The following is a 23,360-nucleotide window of genomic DNA, read 5'->3' as shown; positions in this document are numbered from 1 at the left end:
TCGATAGATTAATCGATTATCAAATTAGTCGTTTGTTGCAGCCCTACTCCTCAGTCATCTTTTTTATCCTCAATCCATTCTTCTTCTTCTTCTTCTACTTTGTCTCTGTCCTCGGCCTCTAGAAGCACAATGTTTGTGGGGTTGCCTCAGTGCAGGCCTGACACAGAAATGTCTGGTTTATCCTAGAGAAAGATGAGCTCGAGGGATCTCACATACTTTCTCCTTTGTTGGGAAAAGGCGTGTGCTTGCTGAGCCTGAAACTTTCTCATGATGCTCGATGTGTCTCACAGCGGGAAGGGCAGTAGAGAAGGTGCCATTTCAAAACTTTGTTTTTCCTCGTAAAAAACACAAAACCACAGGATCCCTTTCCCATGTTTGCCAAATTGTTGCTCTAGCAGGCTGGTGGAAGTTGTTAAATCAACCAAGAATTAACAAAGATATCGGGCTGTCACAGAAAACGCAAGTCAGACCACATATATGTACAAATACAAGTAAAATAATATGATGGAATCTAGTGTTTATTGCATGTCTTTATGCTACATCAGCGTTTTTCAAAGTGGGGGCCCCGACCCCCCGGGGGGGGTGCCAGTGGGGTCACGCGAAGTTTGAGGGAAACAGGATTTTTTTCTTTTAAGTTTACTTTTTCTTTTTCTTTTTTTTTAATTAATAACTGTATATCAATCAATCTATGTGTCCTTTGATGCCAATCTTTTAATATTTTTTGTTTTAGAATCACACGACCGCCCTTCAAGCCAATCAGAATCGAGCTACCGCTACTGAGAGTGAAACTGAGTATCTGCTCAGCTTTTGGAGCAAGTGAGAGCTAGTGAATGTTTCGCTCTGCAGCTGGATGAGAGCACGGATGTAGCAACTGTTGCAGAATTGCTTGCATTGATATCAGATTTATTTCAGAAGACAACTTTGTTGAGGAAATATTATTTTGCAAAGCACTGGAAGGTAGGAAGACATGAAGAGACATTTTCCAAGTTTTAGATGAGTACATCATCTCAAACGGACGTGACTGGTCTCGTTGTGTGGGTGTGTGTTCAGATGGGGCAGTGCGGCTATGACAGGCAAAAAAAGCGGAGTGACAGCTTCGATCAGGCAGAAGGTCCCAAATGTAGTGGCAACACACTGCATGCTCCATCGCGAGGCACTTGTACACATCATTTAAAAAAAAAAAAATGCAACAGGGGGGTCCCCGCCAGAGCATAATGCTATATGGGGGTCTTTGGCATGGCAAAGTTTGGGAACCCCTGTGCTACATAACAGTTGAATTGAGATAAATATACAAGAAAAGCTTTTAGAGATACGGACAAATCTTCTGCTGATGCAATGAAATTCTGACAGTGTGGTTTTAGTTTCTTGACACATATTATTTTATCTTAACTGCCTGTTCTACTTTCACTTTTCTGAGAAACCATACATCTTTCTCGCCAACAAAACTGATTTCCTGTAAACACTGAAGTTGTCTGACTTTTTGTTGTGTCCACACTATCCAAGAAGACGTCAGGTATGTTGCAGATACTAAACCAACGGGGCAAACCAGCTGCATTTGAACATTCAAATATTATCACTTTAAAAACAGTAGATAAATAGAAAACCCAAGCACAAAGAATCACCACCAGGGAGGTTTGCAGCAGTCTTCATGGTAAAGACAATCATCCGGCATCAGCTGCAAGGCTGCAATCCACAGCTCTGTATTGCAAGCTGGCAGAAAATCTATGTGGTTGATCTATTTCTTATGTACGCTGTGGTGGATACATGCAAACCCCATTAGAAACAACATGCGGTTTAACTTTAGATTGCTACAAAATTGAGACATTTCTATCCAGAACTGTTAAAGATTTTCGTTTTTTTGCCATTATAGAGTTGTTGCTTGGCCCTGACGATGAAACTGATAAGAGAATTAGTCTTAAATTCTGCGGATACGATGACAGGCTCGAGCATTAATGACCCACTGAGAACACTGACTTCTGCACCGAGCTGCAAATTAAACGGCAGCTCAGCACTGATGGTTGGCTGAGTCGCATCGTAATATTCGTTTAAATAAATGGTATTGTAGCTTTATGGGAATTAAAATAATAAAATGTATCCATTCAACAAGAAAGAATCTAGAAATACATTTATATCTATGTTGCTCATTATTCATTGTACAACCACAGTAATTGAGTTTATGATATTTCTATAGGATTGTAAAATCCTAGTAGCAACGTTAGAGTTTATTCCTACGTTATTATTGAGCATTGCCCTAACCTGCACATTACCTGTCTGCATGTACTATAGATAATGAGGGAGATGATACTAAGTACCACAAATGCAGGGAGGCAGCCACCTGATGGAGCAGCAGAGGCCAGTGAGGTTGCATGCAGTTGTCTGTGCAACGACTAAACACCATCTGCCCGGTGATATTCAGCCTATTTAGTATGGACGTCACCGGCTAGTTTGTCAAAAGGTCCCAGTGCATGCAGCACAAGGGCACACTCTGTCTCCCTTTTACCGTATGAGGTAATGAAGGTGACGTTCAGAGGCAGGTTATTTGAATCTGGTGCCGCCGGACTGTGTCTGGGACTTCTGAAAGGCAGGGAATATGAGAGTTCAGCCAACAGGGAGGCAGCTTTTCTATATTAAATGCAACAGAATGCTGTGTGAGTGTGTGTGTGTGTGTGTGTGTGTGTGTGTGTGTGTGTGTGTGTGTGTGTGTGTGTGTGTGTGTGTGTGGCGTGGGTTTCCCAGCAGGGATGGGTGCTAGCTTGGTCTATTTTGAGGCTACAAAGTGTGAGTCATCAGCACCGTGATGTAGCCGATGTTGTTCCAGTGGGATGGGTTTAACGCAGGTGAAAACATACAGACTACACACATACACCTGTCTGTGCGTGACCGAAGGCACAAGTCTGTGCATGCATGTAGAATGGATAGAATATGCAAAAATGGCCAGCTAGATCACTGACTTACACTCAACAGCAACAGATGTTTATTTGATGACTTGCAAAGAAAGAAAGTGAGGCAGAGATCGGTATTGTCTTCATTCAGGAAATGATATAATTATCTGGTCTAATCTGTGTTTCCATTCCATTCTTCCCATCACTCCATGTTCATGATGGTAGCGACATTTCGGCTGTTTTACAGAGCCACAAAGATAAGACAGAGTAAAATATTTCATGAAATATGAACAGTACCATGCGTGGGAAGTAGAGATTTCAAGAAAACATGATCTGATTTTCATGTCGAGGCTGGTGAGTTTTTCCTTTCTCATCATTTCCAGTTCATCTCGTCCGTCTCCTCCCCTCTAGACTCCTCAGATGCCAATCTTCAGAGGCTCGATCACGGCCCTCTAGCCTCCTTTATCACTTTTTAATCTTTCCTCCGCTTTTATTTTCAATCCCTTCCCTGGATCCAATGTGTTCATCTCACCACAGCTTTCACCATTTCTGCTCTAGTCTGCTGTTTATTGCCATCTCTATTCCATGTCTCCATGTCTCTGTATTGCTTTCATCTCCTCCATATATCTTTATAATGAAAACCCTTCCTTGCATCACTTCCTCCCTACCAAGTAACAACTAAGTGGGTTTGAATAAAATAACCAAGTTTCCTAAAAATGCATTAAGCTAGTTTAGGATCCTCCAACAACAGAACGTTTGAAAAAGCAGCTACTGCATATTCCATCGCTGATTTGTTGTTGTTTTTCTGGAGTCACACTGAGGGCAGAGCATTCTTTACTGACAGAAAAATTTGTGTGTAGATTTGAAAAGAAACGCTGCCTGTCAAGGTTAAATGTGTAATGAAGACAAAAGAGAGATAACCCTTTACTCAAAAGGGACAGTCAAAGACATCAAGCGAAAGAGGAGAGAAAGAGGGAACTGAGAGAGAAAAAAAAGATCATAATCCCGCTTTTCCAAGAAACTGCAAATGACACACACACACACACACACACACACACACACACACACACACACACACACACACACACACACACACACACACACACACACACACACACACACGTTGAGCACTCACAGGGTCTCGCAGGATCTCCTCCGTCTCCCGCAGAGATGGTCTGGGCTTCAGCTGCACTTCGTCGCTACATTCGTTGTCGGAGGCGGGCGGCGACTCGGCCAGATCCGGGAAGTCTTCTCTCGTCCTGGGGCCTCTGAAGCGGATCTTGTCCAGGCGCTTTAGCATGGTCAACACCGCGCACCTGGGCTTTACCTTAACATGGCGGACGGCAACCCTGAGGGGACACAAAACACAGGGGGCTGTCGTTAGTATGACTGTGTGGTGAAATGATTGAAGTGGTTACCATTCACAATACCTAGGTCACACGATGAACTGAATACCAATCATGTTTACAATTTCTTTTGGCTACGAAAAATGAAATGAACATGATCGACTGTGCATTACATGTTTCTAAAAATTCAACGATTTATCAAAATTGTTGTGATTATCATTTTGGACATAATCGTGAAATGCACATTTGATGAAGGTGACATAATATGGAAATTACCATAGAGCATTAAAATGTCACCAGAATGTTGTCTGAAAAACAGTGATGGACCAACCGATCCAACAACCCAAAAGTAAAAATAAACTTAAATAACTGTCATCATGTTTATTCGATGCTCAGTTTGAACACTTAATTCCACCTCTTCAAACGGATCGCTTTAGACAGTGACTTCCACAAAACAAACTGTGACTTCATGAAACAGTGACCTCTGATGAGGTCAAAGACTTATTGGTATTTTATTTTGCGCTCTGAGCACTGTAAACTCCCTACTCAGTCCAATATTCCACCTAATCCATCCATTTTAATCCAGCTTTTTCCCCCTCTGTAAACCTTCCTCAAGGTAACATAATGACATAACCCCTGAAGCCATTGAAGCGCTAACCTTGTCAGGGATTGTGCTTTCCCCTTTGGCCTACACAGGAAGAAGGAACCAGTAACCCTGTTAGAGAAATGAAGACCACATCCTTTCACTCCTGTGGCAAACAGTTGACAGCAGCACATCTCATCACCTCTTGTATTGATTTCATTTCCATAGCAGGAGCGGTGGCAGTGGATGTGCGAGGTGGTAAAAGGCTTAGAGCTTGTGTTTTGGTATCAAGCGCTGAGCTAATGGTGACAGATATAGCAGGGGTGCTGTTTTCTGTCATCCCGTATCACAGGAGTTAAGCTACTGAATTGTTTGCAACATGCAGACGGCATTAGGAGTAGTTCTCACTGATAGAAACAATGTAAAAATAGGATTGATGACCTCTTTAATGCTCATTAAAGTCAGTATTGAACCAGTACAAATGTGCGATAAGCATCCATATAGGAGCCATTTTTAGACCAGAACAGGTGCCAAACTGTTACGGCATCTACAAGCAAACACTGCCACTGGATCACAAATGTCGTATTGGCCTATTAAACTCTGAATGCACCCAAGATTGTTGCCTAATAGCCAACAACCCCATTAAAAGCTTTCTTTAATAAGAAATGCTGACTGAATGAAACAACAGTGAGATTCCCCTGGGCCTGTAGTACTCCTATACAAGGAGGCTGTAGCATAAATATGGCCGACCGCAGTATGTCACCACATTGTCAAAACAATCCGCCTGCCTTTTCAGAAGCTAAGCTACACAATGTGCAGGCAACGTGAACATGTCGATTTTTGACTGCTGTGATTTGTCATTTGGGAAAGGATTAAGGGTCGCTCTCCTTGGTTTAATCCCTCAGATTACTTAATCTGCTTGACTGGCTGTCAAACTACAAAAATGTATATTGTCTGAGATCTTTTCTGATTGATTGAAACATAAGGGAGGCATCACACCAGTCACTTTCATCTCATATGAACACAAAGGGTACATCCCAAAGCCCGTTTAAAAATCAACCCTTGCCCCCTCGATTCTTTAAGGATATAAATGCAGTCCCCAATCAGGAAGGACGATGCGTAACTTCCTAGTGACGTTTTACTACAGTTGGTTATGTATCTGCCTGTATAAAAAAGGCTTGTTTGACTGCACACTAACATGACCAATTTCCAAAAATCTTAGAACAGTCCTAAAAAAAGCTTAATCTCTCCATCTCCAATGATCTTGGGATCAGGCTACTAAATAATTGTAACACTTTATTCTGATAACTTCCTGGATTATTAGATGATGAATTTACAAGCAGAGAAAGAATACACTAGAGCTAAATTCAACATTGAGTTTTTGCCATGAGGGTCAATAATGAAATGATTTTTAATTTATAGATTTAAAAAAGTTCGTAAGTCGCGATATGGTGCAATATCCAAATCACAGTGAGCAATATTTGAAAAAAGCAAAATATGTAAAGATATTATTTGAATATGGTTCTGTAGAGAAGTCCTGGCCTGCATACACTATTCTACAAACTAAATACAAAACCTGTGTTTGGCACAGTTCATCATTTATATTATATTTCTTAATGTTAATGTAAATAATTTTTCAAAAGTGGTCATTCCCTATAATATTGCAATTACAATATCAGCTCAATTAGGACTATTTTGTTGTAATGACGCAGCCCTACAGTCAGTAACTTTTGTACTTTTTTTATCCACACAAAACTTCACATTATCTGTGTAGGAGGGACTGAGACGAGAAAAAGAGAGACCACATTTTATTTCCACATGTTGATAACCCACCCACATGGGGACACATAAGTGGAAATTGCAGAGGTGATTTGACCTTTCCTCCTTGAGGGCTGAGTGGAAACATGGTGAGTGGCAGCTTCGATAAACCCTCCCCTTCTCTTGTCAAGACACCTGTCATAATGAAATCTGTTCTCACAACAAGCACCTGAACCAGCCTTGCTGCTGCAGCTCAGTGAGCAACGAGCCACCCGCGGTTATCCAGCAGAAAAATCTACCCAGAACAATAGCGACTAATGAAAGCATCAAAAACACATTTACCGATCGGAAAAACGTCGAACACTTTGACATTTTCATTCAGAGTTCGATTAATAACTGCAATAAACAAATCACGCTCTATTCAGTCCGAAAGAAAGCTGTATTATTTATGAACCACAGTCAGTCATAATTCATATGAACTAAGCTGTTATTTAAAAGTACATTACATGCCAACCCTCGCCTCTTTTCATTTCATTTTCAGTGTTCTCTAGGCTACCTTTCTTATATTTATTTATTTTTTAAGTTTTTTTCTTTCTCCAGTCCATACACAACATTTTCAAAAGGAAAATGAAAGGATGAAAAAGAGAGGACAGGAGGAGGAGGAGAAAGGGGGGGGGGATGCATCTCAAGGCCTGATCACTATGTGAATGTTGCGCAAGGGAATACACAAAAAGCGTCCTATTATGCTCGGTTATGTACAAGCACAAGGACAACTCCATCCACTGTTATCATAAAACATTGCTAACACACTGTCACTGGTGCCATAATAAGACACAACAACCCGGAGGGATAAAACAAAATAAAAAACATAGCTACACACACGCAGAGTGCAGAGATGGTGTTTATTACTGCGTAGTACATTAGCTAAGGGTGAGTATCTTCATAATCCCGGTGTGTGTTAGCTGTAGAATATAGACGGCTTCTGGGAGTGCTTGCGTATGCTTTTGTCCGTCTGAGTAATCTTCTGCTAGTGACCCGTAGTAGCTCGAGGTTACTCTTGGTCACATTCAGAGCCATCAGCCAATCACAGTCACTCATGGATATCAGGCTTTAGGATGCCCTCTGCTCATTACTGCTTTAGCGAGTGATTAATCCTTCGGTCAATCAGCAAATAGATTCATCAACCAACAGCCCAAAATGCTAAGATAGTTAGTTTACCATAACAAAAAGACAAGAGTATTCCCATTTTAGAAACTGGAACCAGGATATTTTCAAATATGCTTTAAAATACTTAGTCTTTTTGACTATTTATGTTAGCTCTAGGTCATATTATCTGTCAAATGTATTCTTATTTTAGCCGAGCAGCCTTATGTTTCACTACAATATCACAAGTATATTTGGATATGAACCATAAAACAGAAATGCATATTTATGAGTGCTATAACATGCATGACCTTCTTTTATGAAATAGCAACAGGTCATGGCTACTTTCATCTGACATCAATTTGTTTTGTACACGGTATGATAGGCCAGTAATCTTCTCAGCTGTTCACAAATACACTCATCTTACTTAGATAGCCATCAGGTGTATGGTACACGACCCGCCCCCTGGCTATCTGCATCTATAAGAGGATAGTGGTGTGGTATAGCCACATGAGTAGATCTTTTATGGCTGTCGGCCTATCAAGCATGCATGAAAGAGTGGGGGGGGTGGAATCACTTAAACAACCACATACTGTTGAGCACAATACAGGCTGGAGGACTCGCACAAGTAGGCCACTTACTGTCTGTTCTGGGACATTAGGGGCAGTCAGGTTTTGTTTTCCAACAAGAGAAAGTTTGACAGTAAGTTCTTGTTAGCTGGAAATGCTACAGAGAAGTGTTTCTGTTTTGGTGGCTGAGCTGCATAAAACCATGTAAGGCCATCCTGTAGTCATCATCAATGCTGCTTGGTTTCTGCAATAAGGCTCAGTACGGCAAAAGGCTCACCTGTAGTCTCAATTTCAACACTTTTCACGAGCCATAAAATGGTACATGGATGACCTACTTCTGTAGGCTGACAAGGAAATTAGCATCCAAAGGTCTCCCTCGACAAATAGTCAATGGGGTTTTCCATTGGATTTTGTACTAAAGCAACAGCCAATCACAGTCACTCATGGATACCAAAAAGAAATGTTCGGAGGCAAGCAAGCCTTTATGATTATTTTACGTTTTGTTAAGCAGGAGTAACTCAACATATTAACACCATTTGTTTAGTACAATGCTAACTCTTTTCAGGGTTTTAGGACTCAGTCTGAGTCCTGCACAACTTTTTTAAGACAAAGAGGAATCAGCTTTATTCTACATGTAGATGTCCCATTTTAACCAGAATAATCCAAGTTCTAGCTTCAGAATCAGAATACCTGTATTAGTCCCACAGAGGGGACTTTTGCATCGTTAGAACAGTAAAGAGCCACAGACAGCTTAATGTTACATATGTTAAAAAAAAGTACTAAGTTATGATATAACAATAAAAAAAAGTTTTTAAAAAAAAGCATGTGTAGCTCATAAGGGAAACATAGATATTTTCTAATCAGCCTACAGGCAACAATTCTACCACTTTAAACCATATTGTTTATATTGCTTTTTGTAAATGTTTTCACAAAGCCTCATTTTAATTTGATGTCATCCCTGGGGATAGAGTGGGAGGAAAAGAGGGGACTGCAGATATGATCAAATTTAATTACACCTATTAGACACATTCTGCTCCGTTTGTAGTCAGAGGCTAAACAGGGGTTTGGTAGAGCTCCAGTCACCAAATCTTGATACAACAAAGATACAGACGGAACGAGAAGAATGCACTTGCTTTTATCTAAAGTACTAATGAAAACCCCTGGGCAACGTGTAGCATGGCATGCATTTTTCAAAGCCGACCTCATATGCAGGTTATTTTATGTCAGTGCAGCTTTTGAATGTTTAATTGTGTTTTCAGTCCGGTGCATGATATGTTTGGCATTGATTTTGTCATAACATATCCAAATGTGGACAAAACAATTGTAGTTTTTCCCCCAGAAAGTAATACATGTAAGCTGTGTTATAAGGATTCTCCTGCTGATTCACTTTTTTACACAGACAACTAGCATGAGTGTTTTGAACAGGATATATAAATATAGTGGCCTCGTGCATCAGGAACATAGTCAGACCAGAATTGCAGTGGAACATTTTAGCTACAATAGACATGATTTAAAAAAAATTAAAAAAAGTGTTACCCTCAACCTGTCATTGCACTCATTGCCTTCGATGCAGCACCCCTCCTCCTCTACTTCTCGTATTTCACCATGCGGTTATATAATGAGTGGTATAAACAATCAATACTTCCTTAACAACATGTCAATCTTCCCTTCTCTCAAATTAGATGGACAATGGGGACAGTGTCACCAGATTTGAACTCACGTTAGGCGGGGTCAAATAAGGGTAGGAAACAAATGTTAGTCCCTACTTCCCCATTGAAATGAATCGGTAATTAATTTAGGTTTGACAGCACCTTCTAAACAGCACTGTCACATAGATGTCAGAGCTTCCTACTGTCAGTGAACACACCATCCCAAGGTTAATATATACATGCACTTACAGATAGATTATGTAACTTTGACCACAATGTCAAACTAGGTAAAAATGTTTAATTAAGATTTCTGTTCCAGTTTAAAGTCTGCAACTTCATTGTGTTACGTACGAACATTAATGAAAACACTCAACCAATAACTTCTAAAAAACTGTAGCCAGGCTAGATAATACTCAGTGATATGCAGGTGGGAAGTCACTAAGTGCATTTTCCCCACTACTGTACTTAAGTACAATTTTGGGATACTTGTACTTTACTTGAAGGTTTTCCTTTTATTCTACTTTGTACTTTTACTCCACTACAATTCAGAGGTAAACTTCACAGATTTGGATCAATGATTTGAAATACAATCAACTCTTAAATAAGTCTTTAGTTACACCTGGAGTAAATTCACAAGCTATCCTGCAGTATACAAAGTTATTAAAACTAGCTGCACCTTTACCAGCTTTGATAAACACATTCATGAATCAATAATTATAATCAAAACCTATAATAAGGATTATTCTGAAATGGACAAATTTGGATACTTATTTGTATGCTAATACTTTTGTACTTTTACTTGAGTACACGACCCGAGTGCTTCTCCCACCTCTAGTGATATGGATATTACGGGTTTTTTAAAGCTAAGAAAAACCAACAAAAAACACAACCAGTAAAAACCAGCAAAACACATGTTTTATAAATAGTTATATTTAAAATGTGATTTAAAGGGGACGACCGTTAGACTGTGATGTTCAGGACTCCCTCCAAAGATTGTACAGTTTGACGTCAGCTAGGCCAAACTGCACTGTTGAATTCAAATGTGTGACCGTTATATTTGTTAGCAATGGACTCAACGACTGAATTAAACGCTAGAGTTTGAAGTCAGCTAACGTTAGGCCTAGAGAAAACTGTCTAAATAAAACCTAAAATGGTCGGACATTTTCTCATATCTGAAACATACACAACATTAGAGCCAAATAATCCGCATTTTGGCTGACCCAACAAAACAGTCAGACAGGCGGTTGACATAAAACAACAACATTTCTTCTTACATTAAACGTTTGAAAATAAGCGAAACATTCTTACCCAGCACGTAAATCGTAGCAAAGTTTCATGAACACTGAGATTGCCTTTAGTCTGTTTTATCCTTCAGTACACCTGCTGCTCAGGACGTCTACATTAGCGCAAGTCCCACGGTGAAAAGCTGCTCACTCGGTCCATCCATCCCGATAATATCCGCTTGTATCTCCGTCCACCGACTAAACGTCGTGTCCTGCTGAGTGTTGGCAGGGGAAATACTGTGAAAGAAAATAACCAGTTGCGTCCCCCTCCTGACTGGAGAGAGCTGCCGTGACTAGCACCGTTTTGCCCAGAGCTTACAGATACTAGCTTGCTGCCTTCGTCTCTTGTTGATTTCTCAGAAACGGGCAGGGAGCCATGGAGCAGGGCCGAGGAAATTTCGTCAGTGTTCGATGCTGCTTTCTTAAAGGGGCCGTTAGCGTGGAGAGATGCTTCGGAGACAGAGGAGATAAACCCGCCTCTTACCACCGCCTTGTGGCTGCCACTTTCACACTGTTACATTATAAAAACACGTGGGTAAACAATGGCGTCAGTATAATGTCATTAAGCATAGTGCAAAGTGACACAGAAGACAATTCATATTATTTTCTTATTATTATGGTGCTCTGGGTTTCTTTTGAATATACTATGTTAAAATGCCTCATGGGTGTAAATCAGTCTATGGTGTAAATAAACATTTAAAATGTCAAATTGTTAGGATTATTCGTAGTTAAATATATTCTGTTCAGTTATTCTTTAATATCAGAATAATAATAAGGTATAATTGCCAAGTGGGTTTTCACATCTTTCGCATATTATTAACACAAATATCTAAGCTCTTACTAAAATATATCAACGTTCTCTGTCCAAATTAAATAAATAATTTAAGGAGACATCAAAGGAAAAGTACAGACCAGTAAAATTAAGTTTAGCTACTTTTCACTAACATATCGGCAATTTATGTTTCAAGATCCATTCCATGACAACAATTCTCGTGGGGAAGTACTGGGTAAACTGATGTTAGAGTACAATGTGTTATTGTTAAAGGATGTTATAAAAACTGCCAATCAGTTGCTACACTAAACCATCAAAGTTCCCAGAATAAAAACCTACTGACCGAATGCCCCTCAAATATTGTACAATTGTATCACATAATAATATTATATAATGTAGGACCTATGTTTCTTTTTTGTACAAGATATTTAATGTTTTACAATAGCAATCATTTGCACTGCTTACTATGAACAATTACCATAACTTAACATAAAAATCAATGTATGTTTGTCTTAATAAATGCATCAAATTAATTAGGTTTAAAGGTGGATTCCTCTCTCTTCATGGTGCTCTGGGTTTGCTCTCTTGAGAAGCCTACTGAGGTCAATGAGTTTAAGTAAGTTCATCAAAGATGAATGTAAACTTTAGCAGCATTTTTTTCTTGCACATTTTCCACACATCCAACACAATACAATTCAGAACCAGAAACTTCACAGTCTTGAAACACCAACCTTCTCATGTTTGTTTTGTCCATCTGTGAGAGTCTTCTTGTCTTCGGCATGTGATCGCTTTCCCAGTTATCCCTCTATTTCAGCAATTGTGGTTCTGAGTTGTGAAGCAGTCTTGACAATGCTCCCGTCCCTGCACTTATGGTGCAAATGAATTTTGGATCTGATGGTCACAGAAGAGGAGGGTTTTGAAGGACCAAAGAGCGTAATGGGTAGAAAGTGAGATATAGAGAGAAACAGGAGTAAACTGACTTCTGACCTCTGAGATGAGACTGTAGATTAGAGGGAAGTAATCACAAGAACTCTCGATGTCTGCAGTCAGACTAACAATGAGGCCAATGAGAATCGGTGTAGTCTCACTAGAGCTTTGGCCTGATTGTCCTTCGGCTACCGTGTTGCCACTTTCCAGTTCTCCTCACACTTTCTGTGAGCAGCCTACATAAGAATTCAAGCACAAAAGTGGATCAGACTTTCCAAGTTCAAGTCCTTTTTCACATTTAAAAAAAGGTTAGAAAAAGTCATAGTTGTGTCTCACCGTCTCCCAGTTGCAGCTTCTGTAAATGAAAATTCCATGTTTGTGTCGCTTTAGCTTTTACTGAAGACCAAATTTCACATTTAGCTTGCCTGAACAAATTTGCCTAGGCAAATGTCTGAGGCACTGACGGAGAAGACTCTCCATCTACAGTTCAGACATTCTGCAGACCTTTGAAGGACAGAAAATAGATGTCTAAAGTCTTGAGAAATGTCCAATAGAGAAGTATTTTGCATCAGATCAGATGATATTCAAAGCACAGAGTAACTCCAACGGGTATTATAGGCACCCATATTAGATTACTTGGCTTTTATTTCACATTAGCGCAAATTACATTTCCTGGTAGAGTTGCGTCATTAAAAAGCATTCCATTGTAGGCTTGCGATAACATATCATTGGATCTCTATCTGTAAAAACGATAAGCTTATTTGGGATATCACTTAGGGTTTTTATCTTCAGAGATTGTGCAGCAAACAACAGGCCTCGATGGGAATCCCCTAAACTAATCTCGACACACTCACACATGTCCACATTTACATACACACACGATTGATTTGTTTCTGTTTGCAACCTTCTTCTGATGTCTTTCAGCAAAAGTACCACTGTAGAGATTTCCCAAATCCTCCCCCGGCATTAAATTAGAAATTCCGTAATAAACCCTTAATCCCAAATTGGTATTTTCTAGAGGGCTGCACAATCACGTGGGTCTTATGCAACTGACGGAACATCCAGAGTAAATTATAGAACAGTTGGGATGAGGGGGAGGATGGAGGATGAGCTGCTGATGCAAAACGCATTTGGAAAAGATGGTGGATTATTCACTGACGGGTTATTATTTTTACACATGATTAGCTATGATTCCAGACGGCTTATTCAAATGTTTTTTTTATAGAAACATGCTCTATAATTACCTCTCTTATGCAGTAGATTGAGTTATTTGGAACTGAATTGACAGAACTGTCCACATTGTATTCATTTGTAATGCTATAACTTGACATAGTGTTTGATTTGCTATATTTCTGAGGACCTTTTATTGACCTCATCCTATCATTTGACACTATACTGATCCAAGGTGTATGTCAGTGCTGCTTATTCCTATAATCAATCCCAAATTTGACTTTCACCACAATTAAATCCCCTTACCCAACACTGTAGTATGGATTTTTATTGTATTTGATCATATCAGAAGAAATATGGTTGTAGAAGGAAAACCTCCCTTGATTATTCAATTTAACATTCGTGCATTTTGTTGCTTTTGAATTCAGCTATTTGTTTGTAAAATGAATAAACTCACTTTAAGGGATTTCTCTCATCTTTTTATTCTTTTAATACCTATGGTCACAAGTATAGAGGTACAAGAACACACTCATCTAAAATAAGTCTATATGTGGCTTTCCATTCTTTACCAGTAGATGGCACAATTGGCTCAGTGTTTCTCTTCCCCCTGTGTGATCTCATTTAGCACAATAGTTTATTTAGGGTGCCAACCATGGCCCTCATGGGTCTGAATTATTTAGTTTGCCTGGCTGTGTTAGGACTGAGATAAAGACGAGGGCACAGGGCCACGCTGATAGACCAACCAACTTCTCAAGTTTCAATTTGAAGGTTGTTTTTCCCATTTAAATATATAGACCAAATGATAAGAGTTGCTGCTGTTGTACATGTACATGTGTCATGATTGTGAAGGCCAGCAGCTCCCTCTGCTCCGGATCCATGCTTCATTATTGTACCTGATGTCACCTGAGGAGGTGTCTGGCTTCAGTTGCCATAACAACAAACTAAAATAGGCTTGTGAAACCTGACCCTCCCATCTTACCTTTCACTCTACCTGCTGACAATAATTGACTTGGCAATACCCAGTGGCACCAGGGTGTATGTAGTTGTGATGGACTTGGCATAGATGCCATTTCCAAGCCCTGACATGGCATCTAACGCTGCAAAAACGACATAATTGACATGAGATACACCTTTCTTATTTGTACTACACCTTGTAGTGATGTTACTAGGTTACATCTGTCAACGGTTTAAGCAAAAGGAGAAATTATGGTGCTCTCTGACTTCTGCAGCCATTTACCTCTACTCCAGCTCTTTGATCCAACACAATTACATGTGGCTAGAGACAAATTCCCACAATCATAAAAGTTAAGCGCTGCGACTAGCAGGCTTATCTTGGTATGCCGCAGCAAAGTGGCAGGTCTTAAAGTGGGCTGAGCTGTGGAAAAAATGTAAATAATGCAATGGAAAAGTTCAGTGTGGGGTTTAGCAGTGAATGGTCAATCATAAAGGGCAACATAGTATCTTAGTGGCAGGTTAAAGGAAGATATGTGTAGTAGCACAATGTAGAAACCTAATCCATTTTAATAAGAAACTTTTGTTGAAGCAACTGTAGGCCCTTACAGTTATTGTTTTATCCAATGTTAAAGCAGTAAGAAGCTTGATATTTTGGAAAATACACGTCTTTCTTAAAGCTTTAGCCAGCAGCTGGTTAGCTTAGCTTAGCTTAAAGACTTTAAACAGGGGTAGCAGCTACAGTGGCCTTGTTCTGTCCAAAGTCAGGCTACATGTAAAGCTTACTAAGTAAACCATTGTATCTAGTTTCTTTAATATGTGCAAAAATAAGTGTTTGAAAAAAAAACTTGACATTTAACTAAGGGTAATGTTTGATACCTCTTGGCCTCCACATAGTTCCCTGTGGTTGCTTGCTTCCCAGGCTATTTGTTTCCTCCTTTTCCAAGTCTTCATGCTAAAATAACTTCCCAAAATGTCAAACAATTGCTAAAGTTAAAGTTATTAATGTGAATAACTTAAAAGCATTCCAACATAGGATTTTCATAATTGTAGTTAAAAAGCTTGTTAGTTTGTTGATTGTAACACTTTCTACATAAAAACGAATTGGCTTGGGCTAAATACTATTTGCATATAAAAGGTCATATTGATATACAAATAGCCATAGCATGCATACATTCAGTTTTAGGCTGCATGGGGGCTACTAAATGTGATTTATAGACAGTTGTATGTGCACAAAGCTCACACTAAAAGTTACTCAGTAATGCTGATGCGTGTGAGAGGTTTTGGATCAAAGTAAGGACTTTTATTAAGACCGGCTGCCACCATTGTTCTATAAGGATTAACAGTAACTCAGACAGATACACCCACACCAACCAACACGTGCTTTTGATGTTTCAGGTTCAACTTCCACACACCCAAACTGCTTTCTGAAAGTCAGCAGGATCACTGGGCACAGGACAGTATGAGACAGTAAGAAATACATTACCTTATAAGGACAATGTCTCCATAGCGTACGCAGACTGCACTTCAGGGTGCACCTCTGTTTAAAATCAGTTGTCTATGTTGGATTTATTTCAAACGTAGGCTATATATTTATGTCTCCCTCCATCCTTCTATCTTATCCACAATGTTAATTATCTCTTGATATAAAAATAGGACTTTATCCTGATACATAGAGCATTAAAGCACCTAAAACATGGTTTCAAGTATTACATTGGTCCTGATAATCATTTTGTACCAGTCAAAAACTCAGCCAATCACACTACAGCCCAACTGTCATCAGTAACGATTCAAAAATTGATCAATTCTGATTGGTGCACCGAAGTACATCACATCATGATTTTTCAATTGAGCCTCTCCCCCTTCAAACAATGAGATAAACACAATCAATACTGAAATATCTCCTGTGAAAATCTAAAACAATTAATTATATGTTTAAGTTTGATCCAATCACTCACTGTTAAAAATAAAAACAAGGTTTTTGGGGTTTTTAAACTACATTTCTGAATTAAAGTAGCTGATGTACATTAAATATCATTGTATTTGTAATAGAGCTAGAAAGGAGACATTTAGATATAGGTTGTTGAATGGTTAACAAATAATTATCAGTGATCTTTTGTGATGTCAATGGGAACAGTTGGGTGTTCAGCAGTAACACTTTCTGTTACTCATCACTTTTTGGATCCAAAAGGTTACCTCATATACCTTGAGTAGTGTTCATGTTTCGACCAGCCAAGCTTCCTTCCGGCAACAGACATGTAATAGGCTGCACAATACGGTTAAAAATTCATCATCAGGTCTTTAATTTTACAGTCACAATCATGTTTTCTTTCCAGTGTCTTGAAACCATAAAAAATAAATATACATTATGATACAAAACATTTCCAGTGTCTTGGATCTATAAAAAAAACAAGGACATGTATCAACAGAACTGATTACAGGAGGGATAAACACTGGGGTTGTACATGTGGTACAAAGGCATTCAGTGGGTGGTAAACAAGACTTTAAGTTGCCTAATACTAGAATCGAAATGCATAGAGCTGGCATCATTTTCACTTTGAACTCAGATTGAGAAAATCTGACTTTGTCTATGTCATGTTTGGCTTAAAAAAACTGAATTTAAAAAAAGAAATCCATCAACGAGTGTTTGAAAAGGGTTATGTGGTAGATTTTTTTATTCTAGTCATATGCCATGTTTTTATTCCATCAAATACAAATTTGTGAGTTAAAAGTGAAACTGACTCCAACCCTAATGTGCACATCTACTGTAGGTCATGTTTTTGGTAACCAGGAGTGTGTTTCTGTGAACAAACAGGCAGGATGGACACTGGAAAAGAAGGCTTCAGTTTCATAGTGCTCGAAATGAAAAGCTGACTTTTCAACAGGAGGGGGAAGTCCTCTCAATTGTACATAATTTGTTCATTTAGGCCCACTGTGTGCACGTACATTCTAGCTCACTTTCACATCCAAACATAACACCTTCTGTCCATAATGTGTGTGTTTTTGTGAAAGTGGCATACAGTTTGTTTGTGTAAGGCCTTAATTCAGGGACATTCTCTGTTGATTTAACCAGCATATCGAGTGATTTTCACAAGTGGAAAGCTTTCCCAAAATGATTTTTTAGTAAAGAAACGTATCTTCGCTACAGCTGAAATACAAAATAGATCATTTCTTCTTCACCTTAAACAATATCTACATGTTAATTACAGTCTAAATGCACGGCATTGAGAGGCTATGAAAGCCTCATTTGAGTAAAAAAACAAACAAACAATAAAAAGAGCACTTGGTGTGTGACAGCGCTGTCTGGTGTCATCGTCGAATGTTTCTGACAGTCAGTGAAATTAGGTGTCAGGTTTGATGTCTGACATTTCAAGGGACTTGTAGTCCTTAGAATCCTTTAGGACTACAAATGCACCAGCATGTATTTAAGTCTTAGTTCATGTAGTGATTATTTATCTGCCCTTTGCTAACTTTGCCCATTGATCGGGCGACATGACCACCATGGAGGAACATCCTTTTGGGGCTTCATCTTCTGATTCTTCGACAGTGGTTTTGGCACACATGGCTCCACAGCATCCTCTCTTTGTACAGTCCATCATTCCCTTTATTATTTCTCACACCTTTTCATTATCTCTGCTTTCTTTCCTGCCTTGGGCAGTGTTAAAGTCTTCAATTAATACTGCTCTCCAGGGAGAGGGAACTTGAGAAGGGATTCAGGTACGGAGAAAACGTTCCCCCCTTTTCACCCAATTCTCAGCATCTGTCCGTCTTCACTTTTCTTTTATTTTGTTCCCATCCTCTTGGCTCTGTCCTCTCCTCTCCCAGCAGGTCTTTGCTCCTCCTCTCACAAGGGCAGGCTGGTCTGGGTTTTCCTAACAGGTCAGATCGAAGTCTCGTTACTGCCACTGTTAGCAGGAGATATGGAGGGAGGGAGGGAGGGAGGGACGGGGTGATGCGGGGAAGGAAAGGAACATGCATGGTAAACATGAATGCAGGGATGCAGGAAGTCATCATGCAGCATTCAAGCAGGATGGTCATATCATTCATGCTATAATTGAAGTAATAGTTTGACATTTGAAATAGGATAGTTTGCTTTCTCGCCGAGAATAACCCATTACCACCTTTAAGCCTATACACTAAAAATGATGCAACTGACTTAAATAGTCAGAATAGCTTTTGCTAAAGCTAACAGAATCCACCTGTCAGCACCTCTAAGGCTTACTCACTAACACATAATATCTTATTTACTTAATACAAAATATGTATTTGTTTATGCCATACTAAATAAGTAAAACAAGCAGAGCCAAGCTAGCTGTTTTGGATTAGCTAAGAAAAAAAGTTTACTTTCTAGAATGTCAAACTATTCCTTTAACTATGGATCCTTTTATGATACATGCATATTGATTTAGTTGATGTAATGCTCAACCGATGTTATTCAACAATCTTTTCAAACCGTTTATATAGCATCAAATTGATTTTAAATCCTTTCAAAAGAGATTCAAATTACATTATGAAATGACGAGGAAGCAGCATTCATATGCTCTACTAAAAAACTAAAGGTCATTGTTACATGCCAACAGCTACTCACTCTGAATCAGACTCGTTGTCTCCATTCACCGTCCCTGACTTCAAGTGCATTGCTACCCCCCCGTTGGTCTCCCGGTAGATGGCGGGGGGCGGGGGCCCGGCACTGATCTGTGGCCGCGGGGCGACGGGCGGCTTGACGATGGAGCCGTTGTCGTGGTTCCCGGGGCGAGAGCCGTCGTTGGAGGCCAGCGAGGGCGGGCGGGACGAGGGGGTCATGATGTTGACGGAGGAGAGAGCCGGGGAAGAGGTGTGGTTGTTGTTGGGGGGAGAGGAGGTGATGGTGGGGGTGTTGTAGTCGCTCAGCTTCTCCCTCAGACGGTTCTTCATGTTCTTGTCGGTCAGCGGCGGAGGGTAGCTGATCTTGTTCTTTAAGATACCTGACACAGGACAAAGAGTTGTTACAAAGTAAATCACATTAACCAATTAAACTCCATTTTAAAAAAAACGTAGCCTTACCTTTCCTCTGCTCCGGGTGGTGGTTGCTGTTGCCGTGTGGTGTGCTAGCGGGCGCTGCATCCCGGGCGTTCTCAGCAGGAGTTTCCCTCTCTCTCTCCCCGGTGTGGTTGAGCTTATTCTCCTGATGCAGCTCCACGTTCACCTTGGTCTCCACCCTCAGCCTGTTTGCCCCGGGGTCCTCACTGTCACTGGCTGTGGTGGCGTCTGCCGGCCAGTAAGGCTTCACGTGATTGGATACTGATTCCACTGATGGGGAAGCAGAAATGTTAAAGCTAAAATCCAGTCAGCCTGAGCATTTGCTAAAATGACAGTTGCCAAAGGTTTGAAATTGTACTCAACATCAAATCCTGGCAGTGAGGAACTACTCATACTTTACTAATTGAATATCTGCGCTAAAAAGGTAGCAATTAAAGTCCTCATAATTCAAAAAAAATTGCCCAAGTCAGTGTTATACTACTATATAGTTATTTTACGGTGGCATTTATGTGCAAATTTAAACTACTACATATACTGTGATGAGTTTAATTTATAGCATTCATAATCTTTTATAAATTCTTCATATATTTTGTCCATAATGTGCATCTGAAAACATAAATATTGCTTGGATTCAAATGTTTTCCTATATACTATAAACGTGACTTAATGTTGTACTCAAGCATAAAACTTAGACATTGTATCTCATGTTGAGGCTTACCAGGACCTGCACCTTTTGGCGTGCTGTGAACGGGCTGCCTCTCGTTGTTCCACTTGGGCTTGACGTCAATGTCATCCTCCTCGCTGTCGGAGGAGTGGGAGGAGGCGTAGGAGGAGCTGTGTTCGTCGCCTGACAGTTCGCTGTCTGAGTCCGAGTCTGCAGAGACAACAAGAGAAGGGCAAAGATGAACCTTTATTTATAAAATTGACGCTTTGACCTCATTCTGTAACTGGATAAAGAGGTGTGATGACCCACCATCTCCCTTGGTGCCCTTTCTGTGGAACAGAGGTCCGTCCAGATCTGTGTGTGCTAACCCTTTAGCTGTTCCTGAAGAGACACTGGGCTTCTGACCAGATTCCTCCCTGTGTGGATGAAGACAGATACAAAAAGAGGGGAGGAAAGTGGGAAAGAAGAGGAGGAGATTAAGAGGAGGCAGAGAGAGGGGAAGTACAGTGTCGCTGGAAGCCCAAATCGAGACGACTAATAATTTAAACATAATTACAAAACATTAAGGGGCTCCAACACAGACGAAAACATGCATCAAATTGTCAATAAAGTGGGTGATTGATATGCAACAGAAACAGCCATCTACTGTATAATAAGTAAATGTGTTTGAATCTCAGAGTAAGTTGTCATATTACTATTGTACCTTCTTTTTTGTACATCTATAGTTTGTTTTATTTTAAATGTTGTACTTCTTATATGAATTTATCTTATTGTGTTTATGTAGGCATCATTTTACACCCAAGCAAATTCCTTAGTGTTCCCTTACTGTATGTGTAAACCTACTTGGCAATAACACTGATTCTGATCAACCACAGATGCATACATAGTGTGTAATTCAATACTCATAGCTAATTGAATATATTCCAGGTTTGGTTTGGATGTTGGCTGGAAAGCAAAAACAAAATTAAAGACTCCGACCCGTCTGATCTGAGAGAAACTTCTGGAAGCAGCTGGCGACGTGCCAACAGCCGCAGGGAAGAAGTGTGTGTCTGTATCACATTCTCCCTATAACAGGTACAGTCCCATCCCCCTTATTCCCCCAGTCTCCCGCTCTTCCCTCTCCCCCCTCCTCTCATACAGGCAGCACGCCGCCACCCCGCTTCCGGCGTTTTCTGCTCTTGTTGACCCCCAGTGTGAGCTCGCGTTACCCCGGATGACAGATTTACGAGGCTTACTGTCGGACCTAACCTCAGTTCTGTATAACTCTTCTCCAAACACAAGGTATATGTAACAGCACTTCACTGCGATGGAAACATGTCTGTGAGACGTGCAAACACAAGGCTGCAGGTGAGATTAGCCTGAGATGATACATCCTGGGAGGAGGGCTATCTCTCAAATGTCAATGTCTTTTTTTAGAGATTAATCAGGAATACACTTGTCCTCATGCTCAAGTGCAACATGCTAACACTTCAACAAATTAAACCATGCTAAAGAACACCTTCTCAACTCAATAGATTATTTTCAACAATATGATTTATATTAGTGAAGAGCTAGCATGGAGCAGTGGACACAATATATACCAAAATAAATGATACAACAGCCGTGCAATAAAACTCAAAAACCTACTTTAAAGGAGGTTATATTAATCACTTTTTAAAACTGTTTTCAGTGTGTTTTGGTCTGTTTCAGTGCTTTTAAGCTATATACAATTAACATGAGATATTGCAAACGTTTTCACGATTTTTCACTGTACTGTAAAAGCAATTATTGTACACATAGACATTTCTTTACTCCTTAAATTAAAAAAACGTACATTTAACACTGTTCCAAGTCAAATGAACAGAGTTAGCAGCTTCATTTAGGACATAGAACAAAATGACAACATGTATGTATATGTGGTGCGGTTTGGAAGCACATTTTTCATGATGCATTTCAATGAAAGGTGATTTTCCTGTATGTGTGTTTGGTTGGTTTTGCAACAAAGCCCCGTGCCATGCTAGCAAATCTCAGCTTCCTCTCTCATGCAAGCAGTTTCTCTACAGTAAAATTCATACGGCATGAATTTGCAGAAGAAAAGAAAGAAAAACCCTAAAAATGTAAAGATAATTCAAAAATATTATCTTTGGTTTGGATAGGGCAGAAAGTAAGGTGTGTGTGTGTGTGTGTGTGTGTGTGTGTGTGTGTGTGTGTGTGTGTGTGTGTGTGTGTGTGTGTGTGTGTGTGTGTGTGTGTGTGTGTGTGTAAAGCAATGTTAGCAGGTTGTCACTGTGAGAGGAACCGTTAGACCAATGGGATTGGGTCACATGACATGCTAGTTTAATGCTGTTATCACAATGTATAAGAGGGCTGATTGAACTGCTACTATATAATCCCATGTGTACTGCATATAAATAAATCAGGGGCCTTGGGTTGTGTTAGAGTTTGGCGACGTGCAGGGAGGAGGAGGTAAAGGACCAACAGTCACACAGAGTTCATGCAAGTAGAAGCAGCCATGCAGTCAGTGAGCGTGTACGTTCCAGTGTGTTGAAGCCAGAGTAGCTCTGCGGCTCTTGGCTTGACCTGAGTGTGCTGTCCCCAGGGACACGGTGGACTCTCCGATGCCCAGAGCGGTAACAGGGCGCCCGTCTCTGTGTACGTGTTTGTT

The 23,360-nt window shown here is 40.1% G+C and overlaps 2 protein-coding genes across 2 annotated transcripts in view; both read right to left on the bottom strand.

Annotated features, from left to right (window-relative positions):
• The window catches only part of LOC104959444 (GRAM domain-containing protein 4-like), a 14,289-nt gene extending 2,671 nt beyond the window's left edge, over window positions 1-11,618 (bottom strand). The window contains exons 1-2 of the mRNA XM_010787341.1: window positions 11,239-11,618; window positions 4,018-4,231 (exon numbers count right to left, since the gene is read on the bottom strand). Of these exons, the coding sequence (XP_010785643.1) occupies window positions 4,018-4,231; window positions 11,239-11,267 (243 nt within the window). The 5' untranslated portion in view covers window positions 11,268-11,618. The remainder of the gene's footprint in view (window positions 1-4,017; window positions 4,232-11,238) is intronic.
• A 5,694-nt stretch (window positions 11,619-17,312) lies between these two features.
• celsr1a (cadherin EGF LAG seven-pass G-type receptor 1a) overlaps window positions 17,313-23,360 on the bottom strand; it is a 75,179-nt gene continuing 69,131 nt past the window's right edge. The window contains exons 37-42 of the mRNA XM_010787340.1: window positions 23,276-23,343; window positions 21,026-21,132; window positions 20,771-20,926; window positions 20,077-20,322; window positions 19,622-19,997; window positions 17,313-18,938 (exon numbers count right to left, since the gene is read on the bottom strand). Of these exons, the coding sequence (XP_010785642.1) occupies window positions 18,914-18,938; window positions 19,622-19,997; window positions 20,077-20,322; window positions 20,771-20,926; window positions 21,026-21,132; window positions 23,276-23,343 (978 nt within the window). The 3' untranslated portion in view covers window positions 17,313-18,913. The remainder of the gene's footprint in view (window positions 18,939-19,621; window positions 19,998-20,076; window positions 20,323-20,770; window positions 20,927-21,025; window positions 21,133-23,275; window positions 23,344-23,360) is intronic.

This window comes from Notothenia coriiceps, unplaced genomic scaffold, assembly GCF_000735185.1.
Source record: "Notothenia coriiceps isolate Sejong01 unplaced genomic scaffold, NC01 NC01_scaffold00030217, whole genome shotgun sequence".
NCBI classification, from domain to species: domain Eukaryota; kingdom Metazoa; phylum Chordata; class Actinopteri; order Perciformes; family Nototheniidae; genus Notothenia; species Notothenia coriiceps.
The sequence above is the reverse complement of the archived record's forward strand: the minus strand, read 5'-3'. Positions and strand labels throughout refer to the sequence as shown.